This window comes from Phyllostomus hastatus, unplaced genomic scaffold (assembly GCF_019186645.2).
Source record: "Phyllostomus hastatus isolate PE091 unplaced genomic scaffold, TTU_PhHast_1.1 phas_contig_1162, whole genome shotgun sequence".
In the NCBI taxonomy this organism is placed as follows: domain Eukaryota; kingdom Metazoa; phylum Chordata; class Mammalia; order Chiroptera; family Phyllostomidae; genus Phyllostomus; species Phyllostomus hastatus.
This window is the reverse complement of record NW_025333537.1, coordinates 13,333,431-13,358,255: the sequence shown is the minus strand read 5'-3', so window position 1 is coordinate 13,358,255 and position 24,825 is coordinate 13,333,431. Positions and strand designations below refer to the sequence as shown.

General features: G+C 67.0%; 1 protein-coding gene across 2 annotated transcripts; it reads right to left on the bottom strand.

Moving 5' to 3' along the window:
- Positions 1-966: 966 nt before the first annotated feature.
- Positions 967-23,115, bottom strand: ULK1 (unc-51 like autophagy activating kinase 1). 2 transcript variants are annotated; one of them, XM_045844949.1, is made up of 28 exons: positions 22,716-23,115; positions 22,454-22,546; positions 22,333-22,374; positions 14,786-14,818; positions 14,464-14,500; positions 13,663-13,836; positions 13,506-13,579; positions 13,078-13,179; positions 12,274-12,332; positions 12,095-12,177; positions 11,762-11,812; positions 11,437-11,525; positions 11,104-11,254; positions 10,437-10,497; positions 10,189-10,278; positions 9,744-9,869; positions 6,627-6,775; positions 6,408-6,494; positions 5,805-6,073; positions 5,144-5,325; positions 4,819-4,928; positions 4,569-4,712; positions 4,026-4,219; positions 3,691-3,863; positions 3,488-3,606; positions 3,152-3,309; positions 2,566-2,701; positions 967-2,494 (listed from the first exon to the last, which is right to left on the bottom strand). In XM_045844949.1, exons 1-28 carry the CDS (start codon positions 22,824-22,826, stop codon positions 2,442-2,444), a joined length of 3,150 nt encoding a protein of 1,049 aa, XP_045700905.1. In that variant the 5' UTR covers positions 22,827-23,115; the 3' UTR covers positions 967-2,441. The 2 variants fall into 2 exon arrangements, with proteins under 2 accessions (XP_045700905.1, XP_045700913.1); XM_045844957.1 differs by having other exon boundaries at positions 11,104-11,185.
- Positions 23,116-24,825: the final 1,710 nt, after the last annotated feature.

Sequence of the window (24,825 nt, the reverse complement as noted above, 5' to 3'; positions counted from 1 at the left end):
CGTCCGCGCCAGGGGAACGGAAGGGCGGGGAGGAGGGCGAGCCTGGGAACTGTACTGGCCGCACGTTCTTCTGGAAGAGTAAGGACTTGTTGACTGAGCAACGACAGCCAGAGGCCAGGACTGTCCCCCCCCCACCCCCCCCAAGCATCTCTGCCACTGACAGGCGCGGAGACCCATGGAGCAGACAGCCCCGTCCGGCCGGCCCTTCCTCTCCGGAGGCCGGGGTCCGCTCTTGAGGAAGCTGGCCCTGAGCGGGCCCTGCCTTTGCTTCCTCAAAAAAGTTCACCGCTACCTCCCCGTGAACTTTCGTTTCACATTGCGGTTAGCCTTTTTGGCAATTTAATGGGCTATTTTTAACTTACAAAAACATTATGCAGTTGAAAAAAATGCAAACCGTACCACTCGACATTGGAGATACCACCCAATTAAAAAAAAAAAACAAAACAGCCAAAGGGCTTGCATGGACATTTCTGTGAAAATGTAGGTTCAGAGATGGCGACAAGCCCGTGAAAAGACGTGGAGGTCACTGATCACCGCGGATGTGCAAACCCACTGCGAACAGCGTGTGAAGACACAGAGGCTCACGGCGCTGCTGGGGGTGCGGGGAGATCGGGCAGGGACGGAAAAGGCGTGGTTGCCGTGCAAAGTCTGGCGCCGGTTCCTTGAAATTGTACAAAGAGTCACCTCACGACACGCATTCCCCTCCTGGGTGAACCCCTGGAGAACCCAGAGAGGCAGGTGTCCCCCAGGGCCCAGTGGGCAGATTCTGCTGGGACACAGTCAGGGGACCGGCCACGGGGCCCCAGCAGTGCCCTGGGGGTTTGCTCCCCGAGCCGAGCCGGCCTGTGTGCAGGGCCAACCCAGGTGCTGCTGCAGGAGGGCAGGATGCTGGGGCTGGGGGGGCGGGGGGGCAGGGAGGAGCAAGCAGGTGCCGGGTCCGAGAACGCCAGTGGCAAACACCAACTCAACAATTCCAACAGTTTATTTCCTTGAGTGGATATTACACAATTTAACACAACTGGCATGGGGCGGGGAGGGGAACCACACAAAATTCTTCTGGAAGTGGACTGAGAACCGAGAACTCTCTCACGGAGAGCAGGATTGGCTGGCGGCGCACGGGACACACTCGGCGCCACGACACGAGGGGCTGGGAAGGAGGCCCCGCCCCCGAGGAGCCAGCCTCCCGGCAGACCTGGAGTCCAGCCGACCACAAAGCAATAAATAGGAACATGTCCTGGGCAGCAGGAAAAATAGAACGTCACCGGTGATGAGAAGACAGCGTCACTGGGCCGCTCCGAAGTCCCGGCACAGGGCGATATTCAAGTATTGCAGAGAAACACGCAGGTCTGACGGGGCGCAGACCCCGGGATCCCTGGCCGGGTGCCTGGGCTCGCCAGGCTTCCTCCGCACTCCCGGGGGGCACTCGGGGGGGCGGAGCAGAGCTGGGCAGACCAGAGAAGTCCCCTGGAGCCGGGAACTCGGCCCTCCCCGGCCCCTCTGACCCCTTTAATGGGGGCCAGGACCTGGTGGGGGGGCAGGGGGGGGCATTTGACATCGACACCTACTGGGAAAGCTGGATGAGGTGTTTGCGCACACACAACGCGCCCCCTCACCTGCCCACCGTCCTCTCGGCAGGGGCCCCACTGCCCCGGCTGGGAGGGACAGCAGGCCGGCCGGCCACGCAGGCGCACTTGCCTGCTCTGGGTCCCCCCACCTTCCAAAACAAAATGTCCTAACTAGACACCTACGGGTCTTCTCCTTTACACGAACAAAGAGCTGCAGAAAAATAAGACACATTTTACGCGTGAGTGGGAAAGACTGCCACGTCTGCTCTGCGTTCAGGAAGCGCGGCACATCGTCCGGCGTGTCCCTAACAGAACGTTTAAATAAGACGCCGTGCCTCCCGGGGCCGGGCAGCAGGCACAGCGGGCTATTTATATATGTATATATGTATACGGTATGTACACACGCCTCCGGGGCAGCGGCCGGCCCTGGGCGCGCGGTCCTGGCGCGAGTCCGCCTGCATAAAGTGCTCGGTGATTCACAAAGCCGGGTGGTGGTCTCAGGGAGGAAAGGGGCCAGGAGCCCGCACCTGTGCCTGGGCGGGCCCTGGGCTGGTCTGGAGGCTTTGGCTTGAGTGGGCCCTGGCTTGGACGGCCGGGGTGGGGGGCTGCTCATAAGTCCCCACCTGCCCTGGAAGCAGTCAGGGGACTGGCCGGGGTTGAGGTTCCGTGTGGGCCCTCCAGCGCCAGCCGAGGCCCAGGATGCAGCCGTGCCTGGGCGCCTGGCTCTGGACGCAGGGTGGGGAGGCTGGGCTCCCCCAGCACTGGGAGCCCCAGGCTGTAGGCTTGTCCCTGGCAGCCCACCATGGGGTCCGTGGAGAAGGTCCGGCTGCTGGGGCCTGGCGGGCAGGCTCCTGAGAGGTCAGGCACAGAGGCCGGTCAGCAGGGCCCGGTCAGCAGGGCTGAGAGTCTCCGCTCGATGCACAGCTTGCCTGCGGGGAGGAGGGCCGGTGAGCGTGGCCCCTGCCCCTGCCCCTGCCCCTCCGGGCGAGCCAGCACTCACACTTAGCGATGTTCTCCACGTCCGCCTGGTCCACGAGCAGCTGCTGCAGCCCCTCCATGAGCAGCAGTGCCTTGTGGTAGCGCTGGACGCAGTCCTCCCGGCGGTGGAACATCTCGTCCAGCGCAGCCGACTGCACCTGTGTGGCCCGAGGCACGGGGCGTCTAAACGGCTGCCCTTGTGGCCGCGGGCAGCCAGGGGCTGCAGATCGGACCAGCAGCTACCCCACCCCCCAGGGCAGTCAGGGGTCACCCCCGGGGGGAGGCAGACTTTGCTAGAACATTTGTCCGCTGTGCGTTTTCACTACGCTAATCGACAATCTCAGAAACAGGCACTGCCTCTGGGCTGCTCTCGTTGGGCAGAAGGACCCCAAAGCCTCAGCTGCCCCACGTGAGCAGACCAGGAGCCGGCACCGGTGCCTTCGGAGACCTCATCCCCACCAGTTGGGGAAACTGAGTCTCAGGCAGGGTGTGGCCAGGGATGCGCCTGGGCTATAGAGCCCGCTGGGCCCGGAGGGGCCCCAGGCCATCTGGCAGCTGGGGGACTGCGTGGTGTCCCACCCCACCCCAGCCGAGGGGTCCGGCCGTACCGTGTGCACCGCGTGGCTGAAGATCAGCTTCTCGGCGGTGACGCTCTGGATGCGGTCCAGCAGCCGCTGCTTGTCCAGGAAGAAGCGCTGCAGGCGCAGGCTCAGGCCTTGGCAGGACAGCACGCTGGCCTTGTACAGCTCGTTCAGCTTCCGGACCACTGCACGGGGGGGCGTCGGCCGCGCTGAGGCAGGCCCCTCGCCACGCGCCGGACACACGGCCGCTCCCCCACCGGGCTGGCTGCTCTCCCCGGCCCTCCCTGAGGTCACCCACCCACTCGGACCCGGTCCCCGATTTCCACGCTCCCGGGGCTGGGGGGCTCGGGAGCCCTCACTCACCCTGCTTCACGGTGGACGACAGGCAGAGCTTGCCCGCCCGGATCTGGCCGATGGCGGTCTGGAGGGCGGAGGACAGCAGCTCGGCCGCCTTCAGGTAAAGCACCAGCTGCTCCGCGAAGCTGGCGGGAGGCAGGCGGGCGTGTCAGGTGGCTGGGGGCCCCCCACCCCAGGGTGCCTCCCTGCGGCCCGCCAGGCACACCCACCCCCACTCGCGGCTCAGCAGGCTGATCTGGTCGGCCACGATGCTCTCCTGCAGCTGGTACTCGGGGCCCCCGGCCGCCTCGCTGGCGCTGCCCTTGAGGGCGGCGATCTCCAGGATGTGCTGGACGAAGACGAGGGTGAAGCGCAGGCCGTGCAGGATCTCCGTGTGCTCTTGCTGTGGGGGTCAGATGGGCGTGCTCGGGGGGGCCGCAGGGCCAGATCCCCGGGGGCCGCTGCTCCGCCCCCGCCCCCCCCTTCAGATCCCACGCTGCCCTGGGCCCCGTCCCGCCCCGAGGCACACAAACTCCAGCCCGGGGCGCCCCCAGCTCCCCCTCACCTCCATGAGCGTCTCCTCGGGGAGGTCAGGAGCCTCGAAGGTCACGGCCCCCTCCAGATTGGCGGCCACGGTGTCGGCAAAGCTGCAGCAGTGGCCAGGGACCAGGGCCTCGGGGGCGGCCTCGCTGCAGGCCCCAGACGCCAGGTGGCGGGCAGAGGCTGCGCTGGCTGCGCAGAGGGAGCTGGAGGAGCCCACTGTGGGGGAGGCGTCCTTATTCGAGACGCACTCTCGCCTCCCCGTGAGCTGCCCCGTCCCCTGGACTCTATGACACGAACCCCGGTCCCACCCCCCTGGACGGGCTGGGTATGGTTTACACTCCTTCTGCCCCCTTGAGTGGAGCCCACGGTGGGGGGCTCGCCCCACCCCGCCGCTGCAGGTGGGGCGCCGCGTGCGGAGGCTGGGCTGCGGGGCCTGTCTGTGTGGCCTGCACGGAGCCCGGGGAGGCCCCTGGCCCAGGACTCCCGACCCCACGAGAAGGCCATCTCAGGGCACCTGGATACAGAGCACTGTCCCGCCTGCGAGGGGCGCTCTGACGGTCCTCACCTGAGAACATCCTAGCACGGGAGCCCTGGGGCGGCGTGGCCCCACTGGGAGGCGAGCCCACAGTGAACACGACCGGGGAAGGGCTGCTGGCGCCCCCAGCCCGGGCGCCGGGCTGCAGGTTCCCTCCGAAGCCAGCAGAGGGCGCTGTGGGAGCGAGAGGAGGTGCTCGGGTCCTCGCCCCGCCCCCGCTGACCATGCCCCTCCCACCCCCACCCCCACCCCCACCCCACAGCCCACACTGCCCGCGCACCGATTTCCATGGGCTTCTCGTGCAGGCTGTCGGAGCTGCCCGAGTCCGGGGCCTGTGTCCCAAACGCGGCCTTAAGGAGTAGGTCGGTGAGGCGGCCAGTGCTGAGGGACCTGCAGGGCGAGGGGAGGGGCAGCGATCAGCCGCCCCGGGGGGCCAGAGGCAGGCGGCCCGCCCCCCTGGCTGGCTCCCCCAGCTCGCTGGCCGCGAGGCACAGAGCCGCACACGCCCGACGGCCACTGTCGCCGCGCGATGGACAAGCGAACAGAGGCCCGGAAGGGCCAGAGGGACTGAACGAGGGACAACACGGGGAGGGCCGCCCACGCACCTGCCGAAGGGGCCCTTGGCGTCCTCAGCGGGCCGCAGGCCAGGGCCCTGGAAGGGGCCCGCCTCGGAGAGGTCTGGCAGCGTGCGGTTCCTGGGGGGCGTCATGACCACGCCCTGCCGGGCCAGGAGGGTCAGCAGGTTCTGGGAGCTGGGCGTCTTGGGGAAGTCGAATGCGGGAACAGCCTGGGGGAGGCGGGGCGCTGAGAACCGAGCCGGCCCAGAGCCCCAGAGCCCCGCCTCCCCCGCCACACCCCTCTGGACCGGAGGGCACTGCCCCACACATGGAGCGCACACGCATGTGCACTCACACGCATGTGCGCACACGGGCCTACGCCCACACAGCCACACCACAGGGCAGCTGCAGGTTCTGGTCCCGTCTCACTGTGCCCAGGGCACAGACTGAACAGTTTCCTGGTGGTGGTGGCCTGGGCGCCCTGGGGCTGCGGGGCACTGGGCCAGGGTCAGGACACTTGCTCTGCTAAGGGCCACAGAGCAGACGCTGAGGTTTTGGGGACCTGTCTCTGTCACGGGAACATAAAGCTCGACCCAGCAAGACTCGGCACTGCGGGCACTGCCTCTGGATCTGGGGGCCCCTGTGTCCTGTGGACGCGGGGGTTGGGAAGAAGTGGCCATTCACCCACTAAAACCCGGGGGCCCGTTACCTTGGTAGGGGAGCCCAGGATGGGGGGCAGGGGGTTCCGCTGCAGGAAGTCGGGGAGCTTGGGCGAGCCACGCAGGGGTCGGCAGGACTGCAGCCCGTGGGGCGGCTGCGGGGGGCTGGCCGGCGGGTGGCCGAACACAGCCCCCAGAGGGTCCGTGGGGGGCTTGGGCAGCTTGGGGCGGACGATGTGCAGGTCGGACAGGTTGGGAGCGCTGTGCAGGCGGCTGCCCAGCCCAGCGGTGCGGGGCGAGTGCTCAGGCACGGAGGAGCCTGGGTGGGACAGGGTGACCCGGTCACTGAGGTTGGGGGGCTGCCAGGCCTGCCCCGCACACTGCTGTTACCCTCTCGGCCACCTGAGAGGCGGCGCCGCACTGTGCACCCGAGGCGACGGGCACAGAGCAGCGAGACGCCCGCCCGAAGTCACACAGCATGGACAGGAGGTGCAGGGAGGCTGGGGTCCCACAGCCGTCTCCCCTCCTACCTGCCCTCTGCCTGCGAGGAGGGAAGACTTCGAGAGCAGAAAGACAGCCACCCCAGGTGCGGGCCTGGGCCCCTCTCCCCTGCCCAAACCCATGATCACGCCCAGGGCTGGGGCCGCACCTACCTGGACGAGGGGACCTGCTACCCCGCATCTCGGCTCCTTGTGGGGAGGGCACCCCGCTCCAGCCCACGCGCTCGGGGATGGTTCCAACTTGGACAAGAGGGGTTGCCGCGGTCAGTGCCTGGTGGGGGTGACAGGCCCCGCCCCCCGGCCCATCCCTGCAGAGATGCCCAGCCCCGTGCCGGTTCCGGGGCTGCCCCCACCTGAGGGACGAGGACCCACCTTGGGGAGACGGCGTGTAGGGCCGGCCGCCGCCCAGGGACAGCTTCCTGGCCAGGGCGGCCCCGTGCTCGGCGTGGGATGGGGGCGACGGACTGGCCCGTGCAAAGCCCAGGGGGCTGGTGCTGACCGACCTGCGGATAGCGGAGGACCTGGGGACATGGACGGGAGGCAGGAGGTGAGGCCGCAGCCCGGCCGGACGGCTCGTCCACTGGGAGGTGGGGGCCCCCCCGGGGCACCTTCAGGCCCGGGGTCGAGGGGCCTGCCGGGACGACCCATTAGCCCACGGGGCCTTCTGTGAGTTACAGAAACGATGCCCCCTCGTCCTCTCGTTTCTTCTGTTGAAATTCGCCATGAAAACATGGGTTCTCTGAACCCCGCACACTTTACTGACACCTGGCAGACAGCTGCCAGAAACCTGGAACGGGGGGTCCAAACTTTCGGCGTCTCTGGGCCGCACGTCAAACTCACAAGCGCTGACGACAGCTGCTCAGCAGAAGAGAGGCCCATGCAGTGTCCGTGACACCGGCCACCAGGGAAGAAAAAAGGCCCTCACGCAACAGATGACCCTAATTAGGCGGCGGCCCTTTCGGTAATCTCTCAAAATCGTCAGGCAGGCCCCCCGTGTGCGACCACCGAGGCAGGGAGGGTCCGCGTCTAGGTGGCACAACGCCCCCGACGTGCCCTGCGTTTTCCTTGCGGAAGCACGAGAGGCCACGCTGGCCAGACGGGCGGGGGTGCGAGGCCACACTCGAGAGACGCGCCCACCAGCGTCTGGCGCGACAGGAGTGGCGGCAGGTCCCAGCGAGCGCTCCAGCCACTCTTCCGACACGCTGGCCCTGACTGTACTCTCGGCGTGTCCGCTCCAGAAGAGGGCTGCTCGCAAATGCGGGCGCCGCCAGGCAGCGGCGGCACGAGGGAGGCACGGCCGTGAGGCGAGGGCACCCGTCCGTCCCTGGGGAGACGCGACCGCGAAGAGACAGGCCCCGCTTCCCTCCGGGCGGGGCGTCGGGTCGGGGCGCAGGTCCGCGCACTCCTCCTGGGAGTCGGCCGGTGACGCGTTCGCGTCGACCGGAAAGGAGCCACAAACACAGCAAAGTAGTGGTTTGTTCCCAGAAATCTTCGAGTCTGTCTTCCAATCCTTGCGTCCAACCGAAAAGCAAGGCGGCGTGGTTTTTGCCGTTCACGGGGCTGTGGTCAGCTAACGGGGGGCGGGGGAGACGGGGACGCGTGGAGTTGTCTGCCCCAGGGTGAGCTCGCCCGAGCTCCGGCTTCGCCTGCACCGCTGCTCTGGTTTGCAGCTCGGTGCTGAGGAGCCGGCTTCACCCGGACGACGCCACCAAAGACGCCGGAGCTGTAAGCCAGTTTTGATGGTCGAGTTCCGGCACAAATTTGTGCTTTGATACCACAAACGGCTGCACAACATGTCGCAGATCACAAAGTCTGTCCAACGTGTGGCCCGGACGGGGCCACCGCACCTCCAAGAAGCGAGTGACATCGCCCTAGTCGGCCCCAGGGCTTTGAAGGAAGTCCGGGCACCGGCGCGGCCCCTCGGCTCCCACGGAGTTCAGTCCCGAGGAGGATCTGTGTGACGTCACCCACTCTTAAAGCCTCTGTGCACGGAGTTTCCTCGATGTACGACTCGATGACACTTCACAGACCTCGGTCTGGGCGGCGACCACACTGTTTCCTGTCGCCCTCGCCGGCCCCTCCCTCCCCTGCATCACCCCGGGGCGCCAGGCCAGCGGGAGGAGCGGCAGCAGACAAAGTGACAACGGACAGAGACGGCCCGGAACGCGCTTCTCTCAGGCCCGCCCACCCCCGGACGTGGCTGCTTCTGTCAGCGGCACGACCACCCACTTCTTCAGCGACAGCATCTCCGCCACCAACTCCTCCAACGAGAACAGCCAGCGAGCCGTGTCCGTGGCATCGGCGCGAACACCCGCTGCCAAAGCACGAAACCGAAAACCCGCAGCTTCGCTCTCCGGACGTCCTCTGGCCGACCCTCCGTCTCTGCAGCTCCCCTGGCCGGGCCTCCATCCAGCGGGACCAGCCGAGTCAGAGACACCCGTCCTTCAGGGCCAGCGACGGCAGCCGCGCCTTCTCCGCGCTGCTTCACGAGGGTGCCACCGGCGCCAGCCCCGACTTTGCTCCTATCGCGCACGTGCTCCCACGCACCCAGCTCTGACGGTGGGTGGGGTCCACCGAGCTGCAGGTTTCTGAAAAACTTCTTGTCGAGAACAGACTTCTTTCCAGCTCCACTGTTTTGTCCCCAGGACCCGTTGAACGGGGCGGCACGTTTTTGCACAGAACACCTTCCAAACCCTAGTCCTTGAAAACACGCACAAACTCCCCACACGCGAGGTGCAGTGCCTTGCTGTCTGCCTCAACACAAAAGCAGTCGTCTGCCCGCTTTTCACTGAACAGTCTTCCTTCACCTCTAATTTCTCTTTTGAGACGTCGTGGAAGCCGTGTTGGGATTACAAAAATAATAGGCAAGGGACTTCGCTTACTTTTACCATGAAAACTAGTGGACAGGAAAGCAGACAGCAAGTTTTGGGCCCGTCCACAGCCCCCTCGGCGGCCGCTGCAGGCGAGGCAGACGGGCAACGTGCCAGGTGCCGCCGAGGTTTGCAAGCACCTCCAGCAGCCAGGTGAGAATGCTCGCCTCGGCCCTGGACAGCACTGAACGCCCGGCACTGAGGTGGCAGGTTGAGACAGTGTCGACAATCGCCGCCTCTCTGCGTCACCACCAGCGCATGTGGCATCAGATGGGGGCAGTTCTATGCCTGCGCCGGGGAGAGAACGCGCCGAAAGCCGCACACCACCGTGAAACTGAAGCCGTGCACGTGTACACATGGCGAGAGTGTACACATGTGTTTGACGTGTCATCATGACACGCAATCACAAAAAGAATCTCACGTTGTAAGTAAAGTTACCATTTTGTGTTGGGCCACGGGCTGGACACCCCCACTTTGCTGGCCTCCAGGAGACAGATGCCATAAACCTCGGACGCCCGTCTGCGCCACGCCGTGCAGGCCGCCTGCACCTCTCCAGGGGGCGGCAGCAGCAGCGGGGTCCTCACTGCCGCCCAGGCCTGGCCCCGGGCCCCCCACTCACCGTGGGGTCTGGAACTGGGTGGGCGACTGCAGGTTCTGCTCGATGCGCTGGTAGTTCTGCACCTGTGTGGGCACCGGGATGGGGACAGACGCCCCGCACCTGCTGCTGGAGAAGGGGCCGGCGCGGCTGTGCGGGCAGACAGACAGGGAGGGGTCACTGGAGGCAGGCCCCGGGACGGCCAGGAGCTCACCTCCCCACTCTGTTCCCTGGGGGCTTCTGCTCAGGACCAGCTGTGGGACGCACTGCAGAAGGCGGGTGAGGATGGCAGGCTCCGCGGGCACCGGGGGCTGATGCCCGCCTGGCCTGTGGGCCCAGGGGCGCTGGTGGCACTGGCCCCCGGTGGTTCCTGCGGCTGCCCACCCCGGGGATTACACCCCTTCACAGTCCCCTCCGCTGGACCACCCATGAGCCCCGGGGGGCCCACTCCCAGCCCCCACCGACTCACCCCGAGGGGCTGGGGGAGCTGCTGCAGGGTGGGGATGGAGATGGAGTCCGGCCGTGGCTCTCCAGCCCAGCTGAGGCCACCAGGGAGCTCCTGGCAGGGCAGAGCAGGGGGGCGGTCAGGAGTCTACACAGGCCCTGGCCTCTTCCCGGCCCACCCTGCTTGGGCACAGCAGCCGGGCCTCCCAGCTGCCTGACCCCCGGGAGCAGCCCGCGCCTTCCTCTGCCAGGGAGCGGCTGAGCAGAGCTTACCCACTGCACATCAGGCTGTCCGGGGCGGGCTTGCCACCGGCTGCCTCGGCCACCAGGTCACCTGCGGACAGGGGACAGGCAAGGCTGGGACCAGTACTGTGTCCCCACTTCTGTCACTCCTACTGGGAAATCCCTTTGCCTGCCTGGACAGCAGGACTCTTGAGAGAGATCCCAGAGTCCTGTCTTCCCCTGTCTTTGGCCAAGTGCAGACCGGGCACCACAGCCGCCTGTCTTCCCCCTGCCCTCCTCATGTGGCCTGAGGCTCAGCCCGGGCCATCACTGCCCCCAGGGACACCCAGGCCCATTCCGACCCAGCCCAGCCTGGGAAATGCCAGCGTCCAGGGCCATGAGAGGAACCGAGGACCCCAGGGCAGGGCTGTGGGGGGCCAGGCCATCCCAGGAGTCTGAGTGGGTGCTCCAGAACGGCTTTCCACGCCCAAACAACAGAAGGCAACGTGGGTGCTTGGAGGGGAATCAGGCAGGGTGGGGTGCAGAGGCTGGGGCTGGGTCCTCCGACCACCCACAGGCCCCGGGCAGGACTTGGCTTTGACCCTGCAGCCAAGCTGACTGGGCGGGTTAGCTCCCAGAAGCCCACTGAGAGCCACCGAGGGTCCGCAGGTGGGGACAGGTCCCCCCGCCCCGCCACCCCACGCCGCAGGGACCCGACCTGGAAACTGTGCGGGGACCATGACGAAGTCATCGGTGTCGCAGGACGAGTCCTTGCTGCTGCCGCCCGAGTCCCGGGAGCCCTGCAGGAAGCCGGCAGCGTCAGCCGGGGAGGTCAGCGTCTTCTGCAGCTGCTGCATCTCCCCCAGGGACTGGGGGCAGAGAGAAGGCCACTGAGACCCTGGCCACAGCTGGGTGCTGCCCAGGGCCCTGCCCGCTCCTCTCCCCAGGGACCACCTCCCCCCTTCACGTTGAGACGCCACACCCAGGCTGGGCCTCGGGCCAGGGGGCAGTCACCGGGCGCTGCTACCCCCCCCCACCCCCAGGCACTCACTGGCGGGGAGGCCAGGTGCGAGGTGGAGCTGCTGCTGGAGCTGCTGCCGGAGCCGGAGCTCGGGTACGAGGGCACGGGCACAGGCGGGGCTGCGGGGGCGGGCAGTCAGCACCTCTCCCGCCCTGTGGGCCCGCCTGGGATGCAGACAGCTGCCCCCCACACCCAGAGACCCAGGGACCAACGAGGAGAGCAGCCTCCACCCCCCAGCCAGCTGCACCCGGGCTGGAGGGGGCTGAGGATCTGGACCCCTGACCCCCTGGGCGGGGGTACGGCCCAGGGGAAGGGGGGTTGGGGGGCGGGGAGCACGGGGCCCCCAGGGACTCACACTTCTTCACAGAAGCGCTGGCGTCAAGGAAAGGGTGGCGGAAAAACTCATCTGCGGGAGGAGAGGGGAGGCCAGACCTCAGAACCCCGACCCCGGGGGTTTCTGGGAGAGTGGCCACCCCTCACTGAGGCCCGGCGGGCCTCGCCTCCTGTCCCGGCCGGCACCGAGCCCGGCAGAGACACAGAACTGGGCTCCAGCACTTCTGGCCAGGCCCCCCGCCCCCCAGATGTGGTTTTCCCAGCACAGCTCCCACTGCAAACCGGGTCTCCCGGCCTGCGCCACGGGGACAGGCCGCAGGCTGCCCTGGGGTGGGGGCCTCAGGGCCGGGCTCACCGAAGTCCATCCGGTCCTTGTGGTTGCGCTGCAGCAGGGCCAGCAGCAGCTGCCTCAGCGGGGCCGAGGTCTCCCGGGGGATGCTGGTGGGGCCAGAGGACAGAGTGGTCAGCCCGGCCCGGTCCGGCCCGGCTGGGGGCCTGCGGGGGGTGGGGCTGCGGCCGGGGGAGGGGACTCACACGGGCACCAGGGTCTTGTTCTTCTCGTAGAAGAGGCGGAGGTCCTGAGGGCTGCTGGCCTGGTGGGGGACAGCGGTGTGAGCGCCCTGGTGGCGCCGGCCAGGGCCGTGCGCCCTGGCGCACCTCCAGGCGCTGGGGGCCGATGGAGGGCAGCCCCGCGGCCGCGCTCTGTCTGAAGAGGTGGCTGGGCCTGGGCGGCTCCAGGCACCCGGTGCGACTGGCTCTCTGCTTCTTGGAATCGGGCAGTTACCTGTGCCCCGCCCCTGGAAGGCCCGGCCCTCCCCGTGGGCAGTGTGCCGCGGGAAGGACCCGCACCTGCATGCTCGCCGTCCGCTGTCCCCTCCCCGAGTGCCGCGGAGCACCAGGCACCGGTCGGGGCGCAGCAGGCCAGTGTCCACCCTCCCGGGCTGCCGTGCGGGCAGGGACCACGGAGGAGACGGGAGACTGTGTCGGACAAGCTGGCGACAGAGCCAGGAGCCGCCCGGGGCCCCACTTGGCCACGACAGGCCCACAGGGCACGGTCCCACCACAGGGCAAGCCCCTGCTTCCCACACGTGGGGTGTGCCCGAGCTGGGGGTCCCGACGCCACTCAGTGGGTCACACCAGTACTGGGACGGGCAGGAGAGGGGCCGTGAACTTGATGCAGGCGTGCCATGGACACACAGGTGTGCCCCGGAGCCAGCCGGCGCCCAGACCTCCTCGGCCTGGAAGTGACAGCGGAGGGGCAGCGGGGAGGCCGCCTCTCGCGAGGGAGGGAGGGTGGGGTCAGGCCGCCGGCCCCCCTCCGACCTGAGGCTCGCTCACCTGGAAGGGGGCCTTCCCCGTCAGGCACTGGTACACGATGGTGCCGATGCTCCACAGGTCCGCCTTCCCGTCGTAGTGCTGGGACATGATGACCTCGGGGGCCTGCAGGGCGGCAGAAATACGGGTCAGGGCCAAGGCAAGGACGGACATCGAGTGTGCCCAGTCTGGTGCCAGCCAATCAGAAGAGACACCAGCCAGGTGCCAGCCAATCAGGACAGACACTAGCCATTTGTCAGCCAATCAGGACAGACACCAGCCAGGTGTCAGCCAATCAGGACAGACACCAGCCATGTGCCCGCGGATCACCATAGCTGAGGTGGGAAACAACGGGACAGCCAGACGGGCTAACCCCCCCCCCCCCAGAGGAGCCATGGTGGGGCTTGCTGTGGACGTGGGGGGCGCAGCGGGGCTGGGGGCTGCCCACCTACCATGTACATGGGGGAGCCACAGAGCGTGGCTGCCATCATGTTGCTCTGCAGGTAGCGGGCGAAGCCGAAGTCGGCTGCGGATGAGGACAGAGGTGTGAGCAGGTCAGCTGCGGCCCCCCGCCTCCCGGCGCCCGCCGGCCCCGCCCACCGGCCTCACCAATCTTGACCCGGATGTTGTTGGGGCTGGCACGGCGCCCGCCGGGGTTGGACAGCAGAATGTTCTGGGGCTTCAGGTCGCGGTGGATGATGCCCTTGCTGTGCAGCAGCCGCATGGCGCCCGCGATCTGCTGCAGGAACAGCCGGATGGTGTCCTCGCTCAGCGTCCGCATGGCTGCGGGGAGATGGGGCTGAGGGGTGCGGCTCCCCCAGTGGCACAGGGGCCGCAGGGGCCTCCCTGCTGGACAGGCCCACTCCCCTCCCAGCATCACCCACCTGACCTAAGGTCGCCCTGGGCCGTCCCCTCGCACCGCCCACCCAGCTCTGACCTGATCTGTGGCCCCTCCCCACCCACAGCCCCTTGCTGCTGCCCCGCCCACCTGCTCCTGTCTCCCTCTGACACTCCTCAGCACCTGCTCAGGGCAAGTCCCCAGGCTGCAGCTTTGCAGCGAGCCCTGGGGCTGACCCTGAAGGATCCAGGGGCTAAAAAACTGAGCCCAGCAGCAGGATACAGAAGAGGCTGTATCCCCACCTGCAGCGCAGCCCCAGGGGGAGACCCACCCTCCGCAGCGAGCAGGCTGCACTGGGGCCTAGAGTGCTCTGAACAGGCTGGCACTCAGGGACCCTGTAGGTCCAAAGGCCACTCAGAGGATCCCCGATGGCTCTGGCCCCCCTTCTATCTTTCCCAGCAGGCGCCACAGGGATGGCAGAGCTGACTGGACCACCCGCCCGGACAGCTGGTGCATGCCGGTCCACCTCGCAGGCGGGGTCAACACGGGCCCGGGCACGCAACGCCACTCACTGTGCAGGTAGTCGGCCAGGTCCCCGCCGTTGCAGTACTGCAAGAGACCAGCAACAGGCCTGCTCAGCAGGCGGGCACCCCAGCCTGCCCAGGTCCCCCCACCCTGTGCCTGGCTCCCGAGGTCATCTCCCCTCCCCGGGACAGGTGTCCCCTGCAACCCATGCTGGAAGAGGTGACAGGGGCACCTTCCACCCCTCAGGCACCGGCCGTGGCCACTGGGGTGCCCAGGGCTATGGCCCTAAGCCCACAGGCTCATGGCCCAGTGTGGCCTGCCCCACCCCTGGTGACAAGGGTCCTTCCAGTTGGGCCTGCAGGGACTCACCTCCATGACCAGGTAGACGGAACTGGCCATCTCCTGCAGGACACAGAAGAAGCAATGAGAGCTGAGAGCTGAGGCGGGTTCACCGTGCCCCCGTCCGGCAGCCCCCCGGGGAGCCTGTCTTGTCCCAGTGGGACCTGGACAGCCAGCACCCTGAGCACGCCACCTGGGCTGCAGGCAGGAGCAGCCAGGGAGCGTGGACACCCAGTGCCCAGGGGCCTGCATGCCAGGGCTTGGCCAGGAGGTCAGTGGCTGGGAGACAGGACGTCCGTCGGACAGCCAAGTAAGTTCCAGTGTTTTGGTTTTGAGTTCATTTGCTTGAGTGACAAGAGCAGCAGCCAATCAGAACATTCACTTGTGAGGTCCCCAAGAGGTGTCAGCATGGAGTGAGGACCCCACCCTTCAGGGGTGGCCCTTAGTTACCCAGGTCTCTGTCAGGGTCAGGGTCAGACCAGGCCCTGAGGTTTGGTTGGGTTCAGCTTGCTGCTCAGAGTGAGGCATCCTAGCTGGGCGGACCCACTTAGGGGGAGACCCAGCCCCATGGACAGGGGATATGGCCAGGGTGTGAAGGCCTTGACCTCAGACTGAGGAAACTGCTGGGCTCTGGGGTCTGGCCTCCAGAATGAAAGATGCCCCTAGACTTGGAGGTCGGCACTGCCAGCCAGGCCAGCTGCGGGGCACCACCAGCACCCTCAGCTCAGTCCACCCCAGGAGACGGAGAGGCCCCGTGCCTATGCACAGGCCCCCCCACAAGGCCCTGGGCCTCCCACAGGCCTCCCGGCCATTGGACACTTCCTCCTTGAGGCCGCCACCTCCAGGCCTTGGGGAGAAGACTGAGGGCCGAGGGGCCACATGCAAGGGGCAGGCAGGGTGGGAGCCACTCTGCTCTCCCACCGACGGCCCCCAGCTCTTCCCCAGGCAGGGTCTCCCTCGCTGAGGGGGCTCTGCTAGCAGGAAGGGGGCCCCAAACCCTGTCAGCGCCAGCAGCTCTGGGCCCATGGCACGAAGCCCAAGCCCAAGCCCACGGTGTCTGCTCCACAGGTGGCTGCTGGTTCCAGCCCCCAGGGGAGGGGCCTGTGAGCGGCCCTGAAGCCCTCGAAGCACCCAGACCCGTGGGGTCCTGGGGAGGGAAGGGGGCACGACAGGAGGGACACTGCTCGGCAGGCTTCAGGGGAGAGTGGATGCCCAGCATTGGGCCACGCGGTCCGCCCCGCTCCGGCCCCAGGGATGCCCCTGCTCCCCACCTGGCAGGACCACAGGCCCCTGCTGGGGCCGCAGGAGCTCAGCACCTGGCCTCACACCCACACGCCACGGGCGAGCGCGGGGACACGGAGCCCCCAGAGACCATGCGGATGTTAGATGTTGGCCCCCATGCCCCGCCCCGTGCCCCCAGCGCCCCACTAACAGAGGGGGTTGTGTGCCCAGGGCAGAGACACCCTGGGAGCGGGCTGAGATGTGGGGTGTGCTCGGGGTGTGAGGCTGACACTGAAGCCCCATGGGTTTGAGCTGGGCGCCCCTGGGACAGGCAGGCCTGCCCCAGCATGCCCCACTTGGCATTCCCAGGCCCTTCACTTGGGGCGTGGCCCAGCAGGGACGCAGAGCCGGGGGGGGGGGGCGGGGGGGGGGCGGGGGGCAGCGGGCGGGGGGGTGGTTCTGTCCACAAAGGCAGATGTCAGCCCTGCCTGGCTGCCCGGCAGCAGAGAGTGTCCGGGCGCTCCCAGCCCCGCCTGCCAGCCCGCACCTCCAGGCCGGCCGTGGGGGAGAGATAACGTGGGTGCAGGTACCCCACCCCCATCACCCAGGACCCATGGGGTGAGGCCGGGCTACAGGGGCAGGGTGCAGGCGGGGTCAGAGGGAGACAGAGGATCCGGCAGAGGGAGGTGCCGGAGACAGAGACCCAGAAATAACCCAGGGGACCGAGACGCCCAGGCCACCTGCTCCCTTGCCTGCCACCACCTTGACCATGGCCACCTCCAGCGAGGTGCTGAGCGTGCCCCCAAATTTACGCCTCAGCAGCGAGCTCCAGGAGACCCCGTGAGGCTGAGCCCCGGGTCCTGGCCGCACAGCTGGGCGGCAGGCACAGTGGGGACCAGGCCAAGGCGCCCCCAGCTCTTGTGGGTCCTCCCAACAGTCAGCGCCCCAGGGAAGCCCCAAACTCACCTACCCAGCCAGGACGGGCAAGAACAGGCACAGTGACAAGGACAGAGGCAGGCAAAACATAGCAACCACAGCGCCCACCCCCACGAGCCCCCACAAGGAGCCGTTCACCAGGACTGCAAGGGGCACCCACAGAGCTCGGGGGCTGCCGGCTGGAAGGCGCGCATCACGGCCCCCAGACCCAGGGGCGCCCACGGAACCCAGGGCAACCTCCCCAGAAAGGGGGTCCCTGCAGCAGAGTGACGAGAGTCCCCTCTGTGCCCAAGAAGCCACAGGGCCCGCCCCACAGCTCTGCTGGCTTCCTGCTCCTGGAAATCCCCCAGCCCAGGCGCTCACCCCTCCCTGCAGCGGTCCCCACTTGTCACCCCCAGGGGCCCACCCAGAAGGCCTCCTAGGGCCACACAGCCCCTTAGTGAGCAGGAGACCTGAGGTTCTTGGCCACATGGGCAGTGGGGGTGCAGCCTGCCCTCCTCACTCTGACCTCCATCCCCGAGCCACAGTGGGTCACTCAGCAGAGACCTCGAGCGCCCCCCGCCCTGGGCCCTGCAGACATCTGGGGTGTGGAGGGTCAGCAGCCTCAGAGGAGAGACCGCAGCATTCAGGCCTGGGGAGACCCCGGAGGCCCTGCCCTGGGAGAGGGCACAGGCCTGGAAAGGTCCCTCCCGGCTGTGGCCTGGGCCCTCGGGGGACGGGGTGCTGACCCCCCCAGCCCAGAGGCCCAGGGTGCTGCGCAGACGAGCGAGGACACTCCCGGGCCGGCTGCAGCGTGTCCTCCACCCCCTGACCAGCCCCAGCCCACACACACCAAGCCCAGGTCAGGAGAACGGGAGGCCCGCGGCGTCCCAGGTGGCTGGACGCTTCGGCAGGGGGCTCCGCACCCGGGCCCCTCCTAGGGCCAGGCAGCCACTGCACCGCTTGGCTGGGTGTCCCCCACCGCTCCCCGGGAGGCAGCTCTCCGGTCCCCCCAGCTAGGAGGGAGAGGTCACCACGACCTTGCTGGCCTCAGCTGACCTGCCCTGCCCTGCCTGGCCCGCTGCCCACCTGGAACCCAGACAGGCCTCAGGTCCCCCCTTTGCCTGCCCCTACCAGCGCTAAATTTGGTTTTCACACGCTTCCCTGGGGACTGAACGGGGCCTGAGTGGGCATCCAGCCAGCCCCCTGGGACTCAGTCTGGACTCAGTACAGACCCTTGAAGGGCCGAGACTCCGCGTCCCAGTGACGGCAGGTCCCAGAGAGGGCTCACCTCCCGGGAGGGTCTCCTCGGGGGGCTGGTTCCGTCCACCATGACAGGGGACCCAGGGGTGGGTGGTCAGGCATGGGCCCACCAGACCCTGCCGACACCCCAGCCCCACATGCGGGGCCCTAGGATGGCAGCTCAGCTGCGAGGGGAGGAGGTGGCTGTGAGAGGGCCTGCGGCACCGGCCTCGTCACACGGCTGGCCAGGGAGGGACAGAGCTGGGCGGGCCCCGCCCCGGAGTCCTGACCCGTCCCCTGCACAGCCCCCAGGAAGGGCCGACGCGGCAAAGCCTTCACAGGCATGAGATGGAGCCCACCCACCTCTCGGGGCCCCGGGGCGGGGCTGGCCCCGGCCTCGGAGCACAGGAGGCTGCCCAGCTGGGGCCCTGAGGTGCTTTGCTTAATAGGATCCCCGCTCCCCCCCGCTGAGCCCACTGTCTGGTGATCCGGGCTGGCCCAGTGGGCAGGCAGGTGCTGACCTCGGTAACTGCTTGCAGCTGGCCACCTTGGCTCCGGAAGGTGGCAAAGGCCACAGGCCAGCAGGGACAGAGCTGGCCTCTCCTGGCTCCCAGAGGGAACAGACGCTGGCCCACCCTGAGGGGAAGGGCCTTGGCCTCCTCGGGGAGTCCCCTTCAGCTGCGGGCCTACCAGCAGCTCCTGGGGACTGGCAGACCAGCCTGCCCCCTGCGGCCCTCTTCCTGCACCCTGGGAGAAGCAGGCACCCCTCTCACAGTGCGAGCCGTGACCCCACAGAAGGCGGTCCACAAGTCCCTGCAAGACCCTCCACCCCAGCTGCACCCCAGCAACGCCGCAGATTTGACGCAGCGCCCACAGCAGCCCTGTCCCGGGCACCACCTAGGGATGCCCACGACACGGCTTTCCCGTGACGCTGAGGGCGACACGCCGTGGGCGCACCGGGCCCTGGAGTGGCAGACGAGCGGGCGGGGGTCCCTGGGAGGCAGGCGTTCGGGGCAACCGAGCTCTAGTTCTCGCCTCAGCGGTGGACGCAGGAGCCACCTCACTGAGCTATTTGTCCCCTGTGTTCCGCCTTATCTGCTGCGCGTTAAACTTCAAAATTTTAGTTCAAAAGAAACAGCAGAAACAGTAATACGACCTTGCAGGGTCCAGAGCTGCCAGATCCCTGGGCCTACTCCCTCCCGGGACCCTGCCTTGGACCCTGGTGCCTCGGGCCTTGAGCACCACCTGCATCCCAATGGCCCAGCGCCGAGGGAGCAGGGGACCCGTGGGTGAGCACCGTGCCTGAGGCCCCAAAGTGAGGGCGACTCTCCCCTCGACTGAGGCCCCTACCAGCCGCCACTCACAAGCACAGTGGGCTCTGGACGGTGCACTGGCCTCAGGCGCCGAGGGGACCCTGTGGGCCAGGCCCACAGCCATCGGTCCTCCTCCCAGGGCATACCGGGCCGGGCTGGTCCTCGCTGCACAGCCCCTAACCGGCGGTGGCTGCTATCTCCGGGCAAGAGCTGGCGGACACGGCCCAGCACACGGGCTGAGACCATGCGCTCTGCTCGGTGGGAGGCCGGGGGCTCCAGCTGCCTCCCCGAGTCTGAGGCCTCAGAACAGAGCACAGTCCCAGGGGCCCAACTCCGGGCGCTCACACCGGCCTGACAAACGTCCCGACCCCACGAGGCCGACAGAGTGAAACCCCTTCAACAGACGAAACACAACTGGGGGTGGGACGGGAGTGTTTGCCACCTGACCCGGAAGGACTTTCCTCAGCACACGGGGCTCCTCCCCGCCGACGCGGCCACGCAGAGCCCCCGCCCGCACACAGCGAGGCGCAGGCCAGGCGCCGCACGCAGAGACCCAGACGGCCGCCACAACCACTCCTCCAGGTGGGTGTCTGCTCAGTGTCTGCCACTCCACAGGTGACACCAAGGCACTCAGGGGCTGAGCGACCTGCCCGGGTCACACAGGTGAGTGAGCACACGGGGAGCTGGACGCAGGGCCCGGGCGTCGGCAGGGTCGGCCTCCGAGAACGCGGCAGAGGGCAAGGGGCAGCGCTGATGCCCACCCAGCCGCGGGACACCCCGTGCCCCCTCGTCCTGCACATGGAGACCAGCCCGAGAGAGGCCGCCGCCCACCTCGCGGAGGGGCATCCAGAACCAAGATGGCGGGTGGCGGGGAGGCTCCCTCGGGCGGCGCTGCTGCGTGTCCCCAACGAAAAGCACACGTCCCTCCGACCCGGGGACCCTGCTTCCAGGAGTCGACCCTGCGGGGGCACACCTGGCACCCACAAGGGCAAGGACGGCCATGGCTGCACCGCTGACGTGCCAGGGCCCTTGAGTCCCATCGGCGGGGCGCTGGCAAGGTCAGCTACGGGACGAGGGGCGAGGGACCACCACAGGGCTGCAGCCACAACCGCAACGGCAGTTGACACTCGCGCAGTGTTTCCTGCGGCCAGTTTCGGCCAAACGGCTCCGTGGTCTCGTCTCAGAGGAAGAGGTGGAGGCACAGAGAGGCCGGGGCAGCCGCCCAAGGACACATAGCCCGCCCGCATGGCACGGCCAGAGCGCTGGAGCTGGGTCTGGGCTCAGAACCTCTGGGCTTAAAGGTGTTAACCTCACGGAAGGGACTGGGGGTAAGTTTCTCGCGAGGAGGGGGTGTAACCTATCACCGAGGGATTGAGACGGGCGCGTGGAGGGACAGGCACCTTCTCCAGGAGGCAGAGCGGAGGTGGAGGTGTGGCGGGAAGGGGCGCCCACCGCGCCGCCCTGCAGGGACCCAGGAACAGCGGGCCCAGGTGCTGTCCCGCTGGGGGCAGATGGGGCTCCGCAGGCACAGGCCCAGGAGACAGACACCGTTTCCCGAGTCCCGTCTTGTCCTGCTTCACTTGTTTTTTAAGCCAAATCACTTAGTGCCTATTTTTAAAAGACATTTGTTTGTTTTTCCCGGGTCCAAGCCAGGGCTCCAGGACTCAGGGAACCACCCAGCGGCGGAGGGGAGACGGGAGAGGCCGTGCTGACCACCCAGCACTTCCTGTGGGGACGCCGCAGGCCTGCCAACCCTGGAGGAAGCAGCACTGCCCACGGCCAGGTGTGCGGCCCAGCGGGACAGGGAAGGAGGGGGAGGGAGAGGGGGGAGGGAGGGAGGGGACAGAGGAGGAGGTGGTGGAGGAAAGGGGCCACCTCCCTGGCCCCAGGACATGGCATCTCCACGGTGGGCTGCCGGGTACGCGCTGTCCCACTGGACCTCAGCCTTCCCTGCGTCCCCTCAAGCCACGCCATAGATCCCACGGCCACGGCCCCGAGTTGAAGGGGGAGGAGAGAACAGGGGAGGAGGCAGGAGGCCACCAAAACACAGCCTGGCTAGGAACTTCCCCTCAGCCAGGGGCTGGTCCCGTGGCTCCGTAAACAGGTTTCAAAACCATTAGTCAGCACTTTGGCTCGCAGATCTGCCGCCTCAGGTTCCCAAGTTCCCAGACTAGACATCTAGGGTCCTGGGCCCCTACGGCGGCGGGGCCCCACCTCCACGCCCTGGGAACCCACGGGGGTAACCTGTCTGGGGCCTTCAGGGCCACCTAGGCCTGAGGGGGCCTCATCGAACAGGCAACCACCTCCTGCCCCGCCCGCCCTCCAGGGGTGGCTGGCCCCACCGCCGGCGAGCAGGAATCTCCTGTGGCCCCTCCCCTCCCCCCGGCTGACGCAGGGAGAGACTGGCCAATGCCTGGCCCTGCGGTAGTGTCAACAAACAGCAGGCCTGCCCAGGCAGGTGGGCCAGGCCCGCTGTGTTAGCTTGGGCCTGGGCCGGTGACAGCACTTCTGGTCGGGGCCAGCACGTCAGGCCACGCTACGGCCGGGCCTTACTTGGCCCGGGACTGAGATCCATCTCCCCTGCCACGGCCTGTGGCCCCTGCCCCCCTCCCTCGTCAGGCAGCCCAGGACGGCGGGCACTCCGCCAGCATGCCCAGAGGAAGCGAGCCTGACGACAGGGTCTCCGGGTCCCCGTCGGGCCGGACGGAACGGCCCAGCGCCTTCCCCGGAACAGAAGCCGCTAGTCTAGGGCCATCCATCACCAAACGGGGTCTCTGGCACTGGGCTGGCCGGGACCTGAGCCCCCCCCCACCCTCGCCAGGGCCTGAGGCCGTCACACACTCCCTCCCCACCACGACCACAGCGCGGCCAGAGCGCAAGCCTTACCTGGAAGTCGTACAGAGCCACGATGTTTTCATGTTTCAATTCCTAGGACAGAAACCCAAGTTTCCTGTGAGCGGGCGGCTCACCCACCACCTCTCCCCTCCTGCGTCCAGTGCCCGCTCACCTTGAGGATCTTGATTTCCTTCCCCAACAGTGTCTGGGACTTGGCGAGGTTCTTTTTGTTAATGCACTTGACCGCGACCTCCAGGTCGTGCTTCTGAAAACCCAAGGGGATGTTTCTTAGAAGCCGAGAACCCTTCTAAGGCCGCCCCTAGTCCACGAAAGCACAGGACGAGACCAGGCAGTACGGTCCCCGGGGCGTGGGGGTGATGGGTCCCCGGGGTGTGGGGCCAGGAGCCCAGGTGAGAGGTGCCCGCCGCCCTCACCTCTCGGTGGCGCCCCTTGAAGACCACCGCGAAGGCGCCGTGCCCAATCAGGTCCTTGCGCGAGAACTCGAACTTGCCCACGATCTCCAGGCCGCCGCGGCCGGGCTCCATGGCGCGGGCCGGGCGGGCCAGGCGAGCGGGCGGGCCAGGCTCAGGCGGCGGCGCGGGCCGGGGGCAGCGGGCTGGGGGCGCGCGCCATCGGGCAGGCCGGGCCCGCTCCCAGCCTTGCCGCTGATCCGGATCCCACTCCTCCCCGACCCGGTCCGGACCCGGTCTCCAACCCGGTTCCGACTAGGATTCAGACTCGGTGCCAACGGGAATTCCGACTCCGGCTCCGGCCCGGGTAGGGAAACAAAAGAGCCACGGCCGCAGGGGCCCAGAACCTGAGACGCCCGCGCACGCGCACTGGACGCCGAGGGGGCTAGGGCTTGGGGGCGGGACCTTGTGGGGCGGGGCGGGGCCACAGGGCGTGGCCTGGCGGGCGACCGTGTGCTTAGTGGGTGGCGAGGCCTGCTGGGAAGGAAACTTGGGGGCGGGGCCTGGCCGGGGGCGGGCTCAGTTGGCTGGGGCGGGGCTAGCAGCGGGCGCGCCGTGTTGGAAGTGCTGAGCTAGGCCCTAGGTCCCCTAGGGGATGCACGTCTGCCACCGTAATGCCTGGGACGTGCGTGGCCTGTGGATTCCAGGGCTGGGGACTAAGGATAATAAATTCTTAGGGAGAGAACAGTTGCGTCAGAGCTTATGCATTTAAAATCGTGTTCTATCGTAAGACATTGGCGGCCACATTGCACCAAACCTAGGAAACGGCCCACAAGTGCATCCAAGAGGAAGGGTGAGCCAACTCACCGCGCATCCTTCCTGTGGAATGCCACGGAGCGGATTCTTACACGCGGAGCTGGATAAACGTGCGCCCAGGTGGGGAGCACTTCAAAGTCTGTGATGAGGCCCTGGCCGGTGTGGCTCAGTCGGTTCGAGCGACCTCCCCTACCCAAGAAGGCTGCGGGTTAGATCCGCTCAGGAAGTCTTGGAGACGCAGCAGGGCGCTGTTTCTCTCGCTCTCCCCCCACCCCTTTCCTTTTTCTCTAAAACCAATGGAAAAAAATGGCCTCCTGTGAGGATAAAAAAAAAAAAATGTGTAATTAAGTGAAAGCAAGACGCACAACAGTGAGCTGGGCTGCTATTTGTCGTTTAGAAAGTCCCTCGATCATGGACTGCAGTGTGGTGACTGCCAGAGGGAAAGGGGGTGGGGGTGGGCAAAGGGGGGATAAACAATGGTGCAAGGAGACTTGACTGGGGCTGGTGAGCACCGCAGTGCAATACACAGATGATGTGTCACAGATTTGTGCACCTGCACAATTTTATTAACCAATGTCACCCCAATAAATTAAAAATAAATAAAAATAAAAGAAAGTCACTCGAGGAGGGTGTGTATACAATACCTACCCGTGTATATAGTTTCACATGTGTATTTGCACACATGATACATTGTACCCCACTATATATGCATATGTGGTGTAGGGCGTAGCAGCTAACCTATCACTCGCCATATGCCATGCATTAATTTATTTATTCCTCACAGTGAGTTCATGAAGCACTTGCTGCCATAGCCCCATTGCACAGGCGTGAAGATTGAGGCTCAGAGAAGCGAGTTAATGTGCCCAAACTCACAGCCAGCCAGAGAAGCCAGAGCCCCTCCCAGAAGCTGCTGCCAGCAGGCGTTGCCTTGGGAGAGTCAGTCCTATCCGCTGCGCACCCTGAGAGCCAGTGCGAGTTGTTCAGATTGTGGTTGAGCACCGCTTCTGCAAATGCAGAATTCTTAGCGGCCCAGCCTCCAGCGACAGCCCCGCACAGGGGCCAGCCTTCGGGACACGCGGCCTGGCCAGGGCCCAGCTGCTGCACCTGCGTCCTCTGCGCTGGGGGCAGAGGCCATCAGAGCTGGACCGGAGAAGGGGTCTCCAGGCCCACCATCCTCGTGTTCCCAGGAGGTGGTCTCCCGTGCCACGTGGTTAGCCATATATCCTCAGGTCCCCTGTTCAGCCTGGAGTTGCCACAGGGAGGGAAAGACAGCACCCTCCTGCAGAAGCTTCGGGTTCCGGGCTGATGGCAGAGGACA